This window comes from Gracilinanus agilis, chromosome 1 (genome assembly GCF_016433145.1).
Source record: "Gracilinanus agilis isolate LMUSP501 chromosome 1, AgileGrace, whole genome shotgun sequence".
Lineage (NCBI taxonomy): Eukaryota > Metazoa > Chordata > Mammalia > Didelphimorphia > Didelphidae > Gracilinanus > Gracilinanus agilis.
Window position 1 is genome coordinate 284,032,436 of NC_058130.1, and position 13,830 is coordinate 284,046,265.

Here is a 13,830-nt window from a genome sequence, read left to right on the forward strand (position 1 = left end):
TTCACAATTTTTTACCACTTTCTTGAATGGCTGGACCAATTAAAAAATTTGCTAATAAGGCAGCAGTATACCTGTCTTCTAGCAGCTCTTCCAGCAACTGTTATTTTCCTTTCCCGTTGTCTTTGTTAATATAATAGTTATGAGAAGGAATTTCAAAGTTGTTTTAACTTTCATTTTTCTCATTTTAGGGAATTCAGATCAAAGGGAGGCTTATGTGTGGTTTGGTCTTCTCACCCTTTCTTCTAGATTTGTAGTTTTCTTTTTGAAAATGCTGATTATAAGATTCTATTTGTCTTTTAAAGCCCTTCATAACCTGGTCCCTTTGTAACTTCTCAGTTTTCTTTTACCTTCTTCCTCTCTACCTACTTGTGATCCAGGAACATTGACCTCCAATAATAATAAGAACAACTAACATTTATATAATATCTTTAAATGTGCCAAATGCTTTATAAATAATATCTTACTTGATTCAATGACCCTGTGATGTAGGTGCTATTATTATCCTTTATCCTCATTTTACAGATGAGGCAAACAAAGGTTAATAGATAAAGGCCCCATAGTTATGAAGTATCTGAGATCAGAATTGAACTAGGATCTTCTTGACTCCAGACCCAGGATAAGATATTCTATCTCTCTAGTTCAAGTATTTTACTGACTGAACGTTCTCTTTGTCTTGAATTTTCTCCCTCCTCATCTCCATCTCCTTGCTTATCTGGTTTCCATCAAGTCTCAGCTAAAGTCTTATCTTCTGCAATAAGTCTTTCTGTTGTGAGGAAGATTAGTTATTAATTAAGTATTAAGGTGGACCTAGCAGGAAGGACTGGAGCATTCCAAGATGGAATGAAGGAGCAGGAAGTAGGTGCTTGTGCTCTGAGAGAGACTCCATTAGTGGTTGGCACAAACTGTGGCTAGCCCTGGGAGATCTCAGAGTTAAGGACACCCTGCTTTCCTGATTCCCTGGGATCCTGAGTGGTGGTGGTTTCTAACAAGTGGACAAGACCTACAGAGCAGCACCAGGTGGAGGAGGAGTTTGGGATCTGGTGGACAGCATCTCAAGCACATTCTCTCTGCTTGGATACCTTGGACCACTGTGGCTTTTGACATCCTGAGATCATCCGTGGTTTACCGTGAGAAACCCCAAAGCCACCCTCAGCCCTTAGCTGTGCTGGTCAAGCCTGGCTGGAACCAGGTTTGAAGCAGCCCCCCAGAGACTCCAGAACAACTCCTTAATGCCCAGCCTGGCCTAGGTCAATTAGTATTAGAGAAGTTAAGTCCTCCCCCTTGCCCTGTGGTTTTGCCATTTAAGTTTTAGAGTAGAATCCCCTATCCCACCTTTTAGTTGAACATAATTAAACCTGTTAAAACCTTTTACCTTGCCTGCTGGTTTCTAAGACTCTGGCCTAGTGGTGAGCTGGTGACAATTGGTGACATTCTTGTCAGTTATCAGCAGCTTAGTTATTTACTCTGATCTTTCCATCCTGGTCCTGGCTCTCCTACAACCCAGTGTGTGTACCCACAACCATTTAGATTATATTGTAACATCCCTGGTGCCCTCCATATATCCATATTTTTTAACATTTCCCAGTCCTCCTTAACCGTAGGGCCTTCCCTCTGAAATTACTACAAAATTTTCCTTTCTTGTTTACCTATAGCTACTTCCATGCTATTTTTCTCAAGGAGTGAGCTCCTTGAGAGTAGAGACTATTTCTTGGACTTTCTTTGTATCCCAAGTGCTTAATAAATATTAATTGGCCTGGGTTCAAATCTGGCCTCAGACACTTCCTAATTTGTGTAACCCTGGGGACAAGTCACTTAACCCTTACTATTCTTCTGCCTTGGAATTCTATAATATAATACAATTCTAAAATAGAAAGTTTGGTGTGAGTGTGTGTGTGTTTTCTTAATGCTAGTTGACTTTTGACTCAGGAAGTTTAGCTATTTTGTTTGAACTGGCTTCTAAGAAGCTTTACATCCCAATGAAGCTTTCTTCTACCTTCAAGAAACAAGAATGGTTCATATGTGGTTCCACACACACATATCTACACACAAACCTCTTCGGAATCTTGGCTCACCATTCTGAATATAGTACTCTATAATAATGTACTAACAAGCACATTTGAGCGCCTTCTAGCTTATATTATCATACTAATTAGAGAATTAATGTCTTTTGGTAGTGACAATGATGATGAAATTCTAAAGACTCAGCCTGAGCTGTATAAATGTTTAACTTCTACTTCTTTCCTTTTCAGTGACACCATAAGCCATCAGGATTTTATGGGAGACATTACATTCCTGTTTTGAGGTCACTTTGGAAAAAAAATCAAACTTCTGATTGGATCAAAGAAAGCCAAAATGATGGAAAAAAATGTAAAGTTCCACAAAATTGACATAAATGTATTTCATTGTTTTTGTGTAACTTCTGCCTATACCTAGACTGGATTCTATTTTGAAATAAACTTTATAATTTTGTTTTATTCTAAGTTTTTGTAAACCCAATTTTGTTTCTAACACTAAACGTGCTAATTATTCAAAAAGAACTCATTCAGCACCTACTATGTGGAGCTATTATGCTAGATTCTGGAGTCACAGATATAAAACGAAGAGTTCTTGCCCTCAACAAAACTGGCTGAATGGTACTAGCATCCCATGAATTTATAGTAAAAGTAAACGACAAAAAATTTTCTAATGAAATGCTCATTAGAAATTTTTTCTCCTTAAGAAAACAGTCTGAATAATGAGAAAACTGATTAGGACTCATCTCAGATTTAATATAAATCTTTCACGGTAAATAGAGAAAACACCACTCAAATATATAACCCAAAAAAGTATTAAGTTCTTTTTTGCCCAAAGGATAATTTCATTATATTTCTATTTTAAATCTTTTATAGGCTAAAAATTCTTCATGTACTTTGTTCCAGTTATTTAATTGAAAATCATAGACCATGGAGAACTAGCTTTGGAGTCAGGAAGACCTGGGTTCAAGTTCCGTCCTCGTATGACTGTGCAAATCACCAGTGCCATAGGCAACCTTCTGAAATTAATTATAAAGTAGGTATGTATCAGTATTTGGTAGATGAAATTTTCTCATTGGGAGTTTTCTAAACCAATTAAGTCATAGGTGCAGTAAAAAACAAAGAACCCCTCAATATATATTTTAATTAGCTAAAAACACCGAACTTGGATTTTCTGTTCTTTTTAGTATATCTATCAGCTTCCCCTTCAAAAGCTATTACTTTATAAATTTAAGATTTTATAATTCTTCAATCACTTCTTAATTTTGTGTTTTATCTTATGGATCTGAAAATATTATTTTGAGAAAGCATCCATATGTGTCACCAGATTAAGATCTCTGCTTGTAAAGGAAAATGCATTAGCTGACTTCTTATGAATTGTATCCTTAATTCCAGTGGATAAAGGTCTATAAAGTAATTCTATAGCACATCATTCAAAAGAACCAAAGCATACTTATAGCAGATATGAAATGCTTATAGAGAACATAAATGATTATAGGTTTTTACTTTCCTTTATGCCAGTGATGGACAAACTTTTTAAAGAGGGGGCTAAAGGAAAGGAAATGCTCATCTGTCAGTCTGTTTCTAAGGCAATTCTTTCGAAGTTTCATTGTATTATATCCTTAGAATAAAACAAACAGATTAGGAATAATGTCACGCAGTCAGATAGAACATTTCAGGGGGCTGCATCTGGCCTGTGGGCCGTAGTTTGCCCATCAGATTTATTTTTTGGTACTTGTATGGGAGTCACATTTTTTGTTCTCCAAATGTAAATTAAAACAATTCTGAGGAACTACTTCACACCTATCAGATTGACCAATATGACAGGAAAGGAGAGTGATAAATGTTGGAGGGAATATGGCAAAATAGGGACACTAATGTATTGCTGGTGGAGTTGTGAACTGATCCAACCATTATGGAGGGCAATTTGGAACTATGCCCTACTGTGCTACCCTTTAATCCAGTAACATCACTACTGGGTCTTTATAATAAAGAGATAATAAAAAAGGGGAAAGGACTTACTTATAAAAAATATTTATAGTAACTCTTTTTTGTGGTAACAATGAATTGGAAATTGAGGGGATGTTCATCAATTGGGGAACTGTTGAACAAATTGTGGTATAGGTTAGTGATGGAATACTATTGTGCTATAAGAAATGATAAGCAAGATGATTTTAGAAAAAGCTGGAAAGACCTGCATGAGCTAATACAGAGTGAAATAAGTGAACTAGGAGAACATTGTACACAATAGCAGCAATATTGTATGATGATCAGCTGTGAAAAGTAGTTTGGCTACTCTCAACAATGCAATGATCTGGGACCATTGTGAAAGAATTATGATGGGGAATGCTTTCCACCTCCAAAGAAAGAACTGTTGGAGTCAGACATGAGTGTGTTCTTACAGCAATAACCAATATGGGAATGTGTTTTGCATGATAATAAAAATAAAATTAAAAAAATTTTGTTCTCAAAAAAAGAGTAGATTTTTACATGATCACATTTGGAAAACTTAAGAAGCATTAAATTTCAACATCGTTTTTTCCTCATGAATGAGTGATTTTGTTTTCTGTGTAAAATAAGAATGAGAAATGGGAACGAGTTTTATCTTATTCCTTGCCATTATAGTTTTAAAATTAATAGCTGATAAATGAAAAAGTATATGCTAAATAACATCAACATACAAAAAAGTATTATTCTCAAATGTGCCTACCTCTCTGTGTTCCAAGTGTGCTCTAAAATGTATTAATAAGCTTTCTTTGAATATCCTCTTTAGGGAATAATTAAAATGATAGATTCCATGATCAAAGTGAAGAGGGCTCAAATACATGATGTTATAGTGTCTTTTTTGATTACAGTCCAATACCTTGCTTCTTTGGCTGCCCCAAATTAAAGAAGTTGATCCTTTAAGCAAACATTTTGTTAACAAATTAATTCCACCCTTGCCTTTACGGTAATAAATCTGAATAAAATTAAATTTAGAGGGCTATGATGCCTAAGAAGAATGTTTTTGTAAATGTAGTTCCTCCCCTACTTAAAAAAATTACTCAGGAGAGAGGATTTAACAAAAACAAGTAAAACTGAATTATAATTTCAATATTGCAAGCCCTTTTTCAGAATTTCAATTAATGGAAAACATGAAGTCTTCAAAGTGTCTGGTCAGCTGAAGTAGATCCTTAGAGAGTATGGAAATCACATTCTTATTTCTGGCTTTGTTGTTACTTCCTAAATATAAAGTACATTAGCTTGTGAATGATCGTAAAACATTGAAGAGCAAATATTTATACCAAAAAAAGAAACAAAAAATAATGCAAAGGAAGGAATTACAAGAGTTTAAAATAAGCATGAGAAATTAATAATGATAGTGGTTCATTTACATATATATTATATACATATACTAAGGTTTCCTATCCCATAAATAGCTTTTTATATGATTTGCACATTATTTCTTACATTAGTGTTTTATGTATTCGTTCTATGGCATCTTCCAGTTCTTCTTTTTGATCTGGAACAAATCGGTACTCAGACACATATCCTGGAGTGTGCTTATATGGGTCATAGTCTCCAAGTTCAGCTATAAATGGAGAAAACAATGTTACTTCCTTACCTTTCACCATTAAAAATATATACAAAAAAGTTCTTTGTTGGGATAGTTAGCTATTTACTTCAAGTACTTTATGACGTTTTAAAATTAATATGAAAATGACTAGGTCGTTTCAAGTAGCAAAGAGCTGGAGGTAGGTGTCACATTTAGTGTGATCAAATTCCTGACTTAATAAGCATGGGCTAAAGCCTTGCATTCCCAAAATCTGTATTTATGATTTCACTATTACTGATGTTATTTCAATATATAGTTAAGAAAAAGTAATCAACTGAAATTTAAAGATACTGTATTGGGAAAAGTTTTTAAAAATCTGGCTCTGCATACTCTAGCACTACACATTATCCCTTGGGACATGTATATCCCAATTTACTATAATATCACTGCAAATAACATTTCTCTGAGATTAAAACCGGAGCTATTTACAACTCCATTGAAATGAAGTAATAGGCAAATTGAAAATAAGAACCTTAGTAATTTTACTCTTGGTGTGGTGGAATTAGCACTGCCTCCAGAAGTTAGAGGTCAAAAGTGCATAATCTCACCTCTAATCCTTACTTCTAGTGTGACCTTGAGCAAGTCACTTAATTTTTATGAACTTCAATATTCTCATCTGTAAAATACAGAGATGGTATTAGATAGCTTTGGAGGACCTTATCAACTTTAAATCTATAACCCTTTGATTCTATGAATTCCTCCTGATACCTATTTTTTTTTTCAAATATTTACCTTTCATCTTAGACTCAATGTTTGTACTCGTTCCAAGGCAGAAGAGTGGTAAAGGCTAGACAATGAGGGTTAAATGACTTGCCCACAGTCACACTGGTTCCTACTTAATAATAATTTTCACTTTTATTCTTTATCAATCTCATTTCATTCTTGCTCCACTCCCACTCTAGATGAGTCAGTCACATATGTATTCACTGAATATTGTTTAAAATATGGGATATAACAAATAAAGACTATTTTCATTGTTCTTCCAAGATAACAGTAACTTTAACACAAATATCAATATGAGTTATAGAAAAGGGTAACATGAATATAATTACTGATAGATTCCTAGGATTTACATAGTTACTGAGTACATATCATAGTTACTGATCATACTGAAAATCAACATACAAAAATTCATTATCAAGGAATTTGTAAATGGGCTATATTTGAGATATATTACCTAAATTTCATTATTAGATTGTCAATGTTTTAAATATATTTTTAGGAATTTTTTAAAATAAGTAGTCCCTCCTCTATAATTAATTTGTTGCTATGTTTTTATCAATAGCTGTTTCCCCCATTAAATTAAAACCTCATTTACTAAATTAATTGAGGGAAGGCCAATCAAAATTAATGGTTTATATTATACAGTATCATCATATTCCAGGTTGTCTACAAATATCAACCATAGAAGATAGTGCCAAACATGAGAAACATGCAATGAAGAAAATAGCTAAAGACCAGAATATTAAAATGTGACATATGATCAAGTGGAAGCTAATTACCGAATAGGGCCAGCTATAAAAGCCTAACTTTGCTTATGTAAATAAAAATCAAAGGAGAAGCCTAAGAGAAAGAATAAGAAAATCAGAAAGAAAAATGGAAAGCAGAAGAATGGTTAGGAAAACACTCTCAAATGATACTAAGTGCAATAAATGAAACTTAAGACTTCCTTCATAACTTGAAAATTAAAGGAATTACATGCAGAAATGAACAAAAATGTTAAAAGATAAAAAAAAAATGAAAACAGCTCTGAGGTACAACCTCATATCTTTGGGATAGGAAAAGATGTATTATGACATTAGTGGCACTTACATTGGAGAGCATATGCTCCCAGCTGAGCAGCAATGTTGATTGGACAGGGTAGGCGCCCTTGTAGTACATCTCGCTTCACCTGCAGAAAGAACTGGTATCTAAAAAAAAGAAATGAAAGAGAAGAAAATCAATTAGGATACATACATTTATGACTTCACACACTCATCATGGTAATATTAAATAAGTTTTACTTACATAAAATTACTTTCCCCTTGTATAGAAGCATACAGCTAGGACCTGGTTAGTATGAATAATGAACCCTCTAAAATGATCACATGCATTAAAATGTGTGCTATTTGAACTTATAATTACATAAAGAATGAAAGTGGCCAGGGGAGTAATGTTCTATCTGTTTCTCTTCCACCTAGATGTCTTATATGGTTTAGCGATACCTTTATGAAGGAGATCACCATTCTTGTATAGGCAAATCTACATTGGTAAGAACTTCATAGAAAAACCCTAGGCTAAATCAGAACCAGAAACTGTCTGAAATTTTGCTTATCAACATTAGCAGCAGAGGTAATAGTACCTACTCTCTTACAAGACAGCAACAAGGTATACCCCATCTAAATTTTATCTGGAGTGGGTCTACCATTCTTACTAAAACTCCATTGTCTTATTATTTTGGGTCAATATATTACTTTATATTATCTCTTTGCTCAAGAATTAACAGTTGTTTAGTTTGCCTGCCCAATAATTATGTGATAATTTGAGCTTAATAATTTAGAGATATAAGGCATCTTGGTCTTTGTTTTCATTCATTTCAATCTGTAGGTACCTAAGATTTATGTTGCCTTTTTGGAATACAAATTAAAGAACAACTATTGCTGCAGTATATGTTTTATTCAAGTGAGAATGTATATGTGCATGGCTATGAATTCTAGAATGAATATCACATGTAGTATCCAAAAATTAAAATTGTGATTCACATGAAAATCAGTGGAGAGGTTCATAGTGGAGATGAGCAACATATTGCAAATAAGTAATTTAACAGGAGAAGAGATATAATGAATGTCATTATAATTACATAATTGGAAAAGGAAGTAGGTTGGTCATGTTGTGACAGAGGGAAATAAATCATTTGGTGCCCACTTGCAAGTTAGCTTGAGCTATATGAAGTTTGAGCTTTCTCTGCTTTGACTCTGCCATCTTGGCTTGGCACCTATGAACTTTTATGATAAATAAATATATGTAGGGATAAGTATACATTCTAATGGAGGAAGTCTGGTATAATTATATAATATAAGACTTTTAAATTAAACTTTATCCCTTTATTATTTGTTGAAAAACACAAAACTTTAAAAAATTAACATTAGTAAGACAATAATGCTATTAGATGGACTCAGAATAGGTTGAATGGCCATATAGTACTGGGACAGATCAAGCTTCATCAACTAAATGATTGTCTCATTTAGTCCTGAGGGCTTTTTCATGTAGCTCATGCTAACTTGTCTCACAACTCAGTTACCCAGATTTCTTTAATTTTTTAATGATAACCCCACAACAACTGTTCCAGGTACTGAACCTGGGTCCAAGCCAACAATGAGACCCTGAGACCCTGAGACCTTGCCTAAGCCAACAGTAGTACAATCCCACACCCACCCCTTAAAGTTCAAAGCCCCACCTAATGCTGCAGTGAGGCCCCAAGTCTTAGTGCATAGTAGCCTGTGATATGCCTGGCTGATATAGGCACAGAAGGATGCTCTGAATGCCCTGCCCAATCCCTAACCAAGGCCCTAAATCCCAACAGGAGGCAGATGGCAAGACTGATGCAAGCCCAGAGCCCTTGCCCAAGTCTGCAGTGAAGTCCTAATTCTTGGCACAAAGCAGTCTGTGTAGCATGCCTAGTCTGGGTAAGCCTAGAGAGAGGATAGGAGCCCCAGTCCAAGCCTGCAGTGAGGACCTGAACCTCAGGAAAAGGTAGTTCTTAGGTACCTAGCCTGTGTAAGCCCAGAACCAGGTTTAGAGCCCCTACCCAACTTCAAGGCAAAGTTACAAGTCCAGAGCAAGGCATTCCATAGTGACCCCGACCTGATCAAGCTCAGAGGGAGACCCAAAGCCCCCAATCAAACCTGAGGCTAGAATTTGAGCCATCAGCAGTCTTGGGGCTGATTGAATCAGCAATGGGAGGTGGTGGCTTTTCAGAGCTAAATTGCAGAAATGGAGAAATGGAGCTAAAGATAGAGGCAAGAAAAAAACAAGAATAAACTATTCCCTGAGAACAGAGCACACCTTTAAAATAAAAGTGAGAGTTAAGAAAAGGGCTGGGAAAATGAGCAAACATCAAAAAAAAAAAAAAAAAAAAAGCCCACCTTACCTTAGAAAATTTTTATGGAGAAAAAGAAGAGCAAGGCATAGACACAGTGAAAGCGAACGAATACACACAAAACTTCAAAGAAAAATATGCAATGGTCTCATGCTCTGGAAGAGCTCAAAAAAGATCTCAAAAATCAATTAAGAGAGACAGAAGAGAAATGGGGAAGAGAAATGAAAGCAATGCAAGAAGAAAATAACAGCTTTAAAAGCAGAATTAGCCAAATGGAAAAGAAGGTTCAAATCTCATGGAAAAAATACATTGATGCTTGCTGAAAATTGTTGAAATAAGCAACAGACAAACTACCATGAGGTCTGCTAAAACTCAACATATTAATTCCTAAAAATTTCCACCTATATAAAATCTTGTAATAAAAACCATATGGCTCATGGTAAAGATGGAGTTAAGGGCATAAAACTCAAAATGTTCATCAATGAGATTTAAAAAAAGACAGAAATATAAGTAAAATGGTAGCATAGATTTATACATGTCAAATGGTTAATAAATATATAAATACTACAATAAATTGTGGCAAACAGAGGTGGTACAAAATAGATAGGTAGCAGGGCACAGTGACCAAATTATGACTAAAACTTATTCTGGGAATTAGTATTGAAAGTTGAATAGAAGTTTTTCCATTGTTCTGCCAAAAGACAACAATGTTTCCCATGGGAAAGTCATTTTTTTTTTGTGGTCTTTCAGTGTAGCCTCCCCAAGACTCTGTGTAATAATACCAAGCTCTCAAGAAGAACAACAATATAAGACAAGCATAGTTTTGACTCCACACATGTAATTGTTGAAAAACAATTTTAATACATTACCGAGTTATTTCTTCTTTAAGTTCACAAGGATCTTCAGCATAGAATTTGATGCCAAAATAAAAAGTATATGGTGGGCCAGCTAAAAAGGAAAAAAAAAGTTAACACAAGTTAAAAAATAAAGTCATCTATAATAACTAAATATGTGTATAGCTTTGCTCATCTTATGTACCAATTTTCATGAATATATCATTATAATGAAACCACAATTTTTCAGAAATCTACTCCTGCCCAGTGTTCAAATTCTTTAAGGTTGAATGAAAAGTTATTTACTAATTTCTATAAAATCTAATCAAGTGTGTAAAGCATTATTTTCTCTTAAGAATTATGAATAAAATGTTTAAATGACATAAATAGGGTTTTTCTTTAATCCCTCAAACACAAGCTTTAATATAATTGGCAAGAAAATAATTCTTACATTATTTATCAGCTATAAGAAAGCCTAAGAATAAAATTCCTATCACAGTCATGTATATCAATGAGATAAGTACTTCTAGTCCACAAATGAGTAGAACAAGACAGAAATGGATCCAAGATAGAAACTAGAAGCTATATTTTGGAATAGGTAGGGTAAAGAATGGTAAATATCTAATGTAGAATGGCTATAAGTAATGAGGGGCAGGATATTCATTATTGATATACTAGCTGTTATTTAAAGATTTTATTGAATATTAATGTTATGCTTTTTCAGAGAGCAAGTAGAAAAACCTGCAGGACATGAAATGCTACATTTACATGAAATCTTTTAAAATTCAATCATGACTGAGTTTACTTACTTAAGTACTAATCAAAGTATTCTTTTTCAAAATAAATGAATAAAAATGAAATATACATCTTAGTAAAATTTTTTCATTATACAGACTATTTTAAAAATAATTTTATTATAATGTATTATTTTTAAATCACATATATTTCCCATTGTATCCTCCCTCTCCCATAGAAACATCCTTATGATAAAAAATGATTTGGTCTTCCCAAGTTTCTCTGCATTTACCATATTCATCTCTTCCTACTATGTAAGAATAATTTCTTACATTTATAATTTGTTTAGCTATTCCTAATAACTGACCATTTACTTTGTTTCTAGTTCTTAATTAAATTACACATAGCTACTATAAATATTGTAAATCAAAGTTTATGGACATTTTAAACAGTATTTGCATAATGTTTAAATGCTTTCCATAATGGTTGCAGCTATTTATAGTTCTACAAACAATGCATTAGACTGCCTATCTTTCCACAACTCCTACAATTTGAACTATTTGCCATTTTTTGGTTTACATCCTTGTCAATACATTGAATGTGATATAAAACTTGAGGGATGTTATGAATTTCTTTTATTATTAGTCTTCTGGAACAGTGATGGGCAAACTTTTTAAAGAGGGGGCCAAAGGAAAGGAAATGCTCATCTGTCAGTCTGTATTTAAGGCAACTAATGGCAACCACATTGTAGACGTAATTCTTAATTTTTGTGATAACGTATTAAGCCACGCAACTCTGAGAGCATTTAAAGTCCTCTCCAAAGCTATGGACCTGCTCTTGCTGTTTTGGAGTTTTTGGTCTTGGAGTTTGGGGTTTCGCTCTTTCTCTTCTCCCTGTTCCTCCCCAGCCATGTGGCTGCTTTTCAGGGAAAGGAGAAAGTGGCTTTAAATGCCCCATTTCTGCTGAAGGCAGCACTTAGTTTTTGCCTGCCAATTACCTCGGAAGCTGCTTCAGCCAGTTTGGGCCTCACCCATCAGATCCTCCCTGGGTCCCTAGCTTTATCCTGCCACCCAGTGCCGATTCCAGTTCCGGCTAGACTCTTCCAATGCTGGATACCTGCTGCTGCCTCTGCTGCTGACCCCTAACTGTTCCTGCTGGCTCTGATGCTGCCTCCCACTTCAGCCAGTGCCCTGTCTGCTGCTACTGACTCTTTCCTGAGACTCTTGCTCTCCTGCCCCAGCTGCTGGGGCCTGTTGATGCCGATCCCAGAGTCTGCTTAAGATTTGGGAAGTATACAAAGAACCACACCACCCTCTCTCATTTCATGCACCTGGGACTTTCCCAAGGTTGTTTCCTCATAGACATTAATGACTTTTAACCTGAAGGGAGCTTCTACTCCACTACCACCCTCCACGTGGTTTTTCTAAAACCTGACCTAGTCCTCCCCCACAAGCCCTCCACATGCGATCTCCAACTTGTGGCTTTTCTAGCTCCTACTGGAGTTGGCTTCCATGTGGGCCCTAGCTTTTACTCTTCAAAGAGGAAGTAGAATGGCAAGCGTGGGCTGCATGGCCTATTTCAAACTACTCCTTGCTATTATCTTGCCTGAAACTCAGGGGAGAGATTCAAACCCCCACACACTAAGCCTGTCCAAGTCTCTGAACTATATACCCATTATGGGATTCATCCGCACTGCGCTCAGTGCAGGGCTCAGATAAAAGGAACTTAAATGAACTTTTAAAAGTCTGGATGTAAAATTAGTAAGCCTCATCAGACTCTGTGTTTTTTTTTAAAGTCTCTTTATCTTGTATTTTGCGGATTGTTGTTTTGTGATTTAATTTTGTTGCTTTACGTTTATTTTTCCGTTGCACTGAATCATTTTAAGCTAATGAAGTTTTGGCTGCTAGATTAATTCTGTTCATGATTTTATTGTAACTTTCAAATAGTGTTCAAATATATTAGAATTGGTAAAAAAGGTTTTTGACTGCATAGCTTGTAATCTGTTCCTCATATTATATTTCCTGATTTCTTTAAGGTTTCAATTTTTTTCTAAGTTTAATAATAATCTAATTATCTGTACCATTTATGAACATTTTAAATATTTTTTAAGTTGTAAATAGCCCATAAGCCTTATATATACTGGATTTCTCATCTCAAGTATAGGATCACATGCCTTAAGTTTTTATTCAATCTTGATATTGCTTACACAACCTTGGAGATTTTGATGCCTTGAGAATTTAAATTATAATTTTATAAGAGGTCTTTAGAATTGACTTTAGATGCCCAGTACCCTTCTGTATGCATGATAAGGTTTTATATATTTATTATAAAGAATGTTGTCTTATAGGGGTAGAGGAAACAAATAGAAGTTTCCTACCCATTTTTTTTTTTTACACAGGAAGCCAGGAGAGCTCCTGTATGCTTGATGTTTTGTCTCTTTGTTTTGACTTGCTTTCCCATCAGAAGGATCTAGAATTCCTGAGGATAATTTAGACCCAGAAAATTTGGGTTTTTTTATCAGATTTTTTTTAGGTTCTGCCCCACAATTACCATGGAGGCAATAATAGAGTTTGTTGA

The 13,830-nt window shown here is 34.8% G+C and overlaps 1 protein-coding gene across 1 annotated transcript in view; it reads right to left on the minus strand.

Moving 5' to 3' along the window:
• Window positions 1-13,830, minus strand: part of EPB41L4A (erythrocyte membrane protein band 4.1 like 4A) — a 235,407-nt gene that overhangs the window by 116,875 nt on the left and 104,702 nt on the right. The window contains exons 4-6 of the mRNA XM_044662157.1: window positions 10,555-10,633; window positions 7,420-7,517; window positions 5,463-5,583 (exon numbers count right to left, since the gene is read on the minus strand). Coding sequence (XP_044518092.1) covers window positions 5,463-5,583; window positions 7,420-7,517; window positions 10,555-10,633 — 298 coding nt within the window. The remainder of the gene's footprint in view (window positions 1-5,462; window positions 5,584-7,419; window positions 7,518-10,554; window positions 10,634-13,830) is intronic.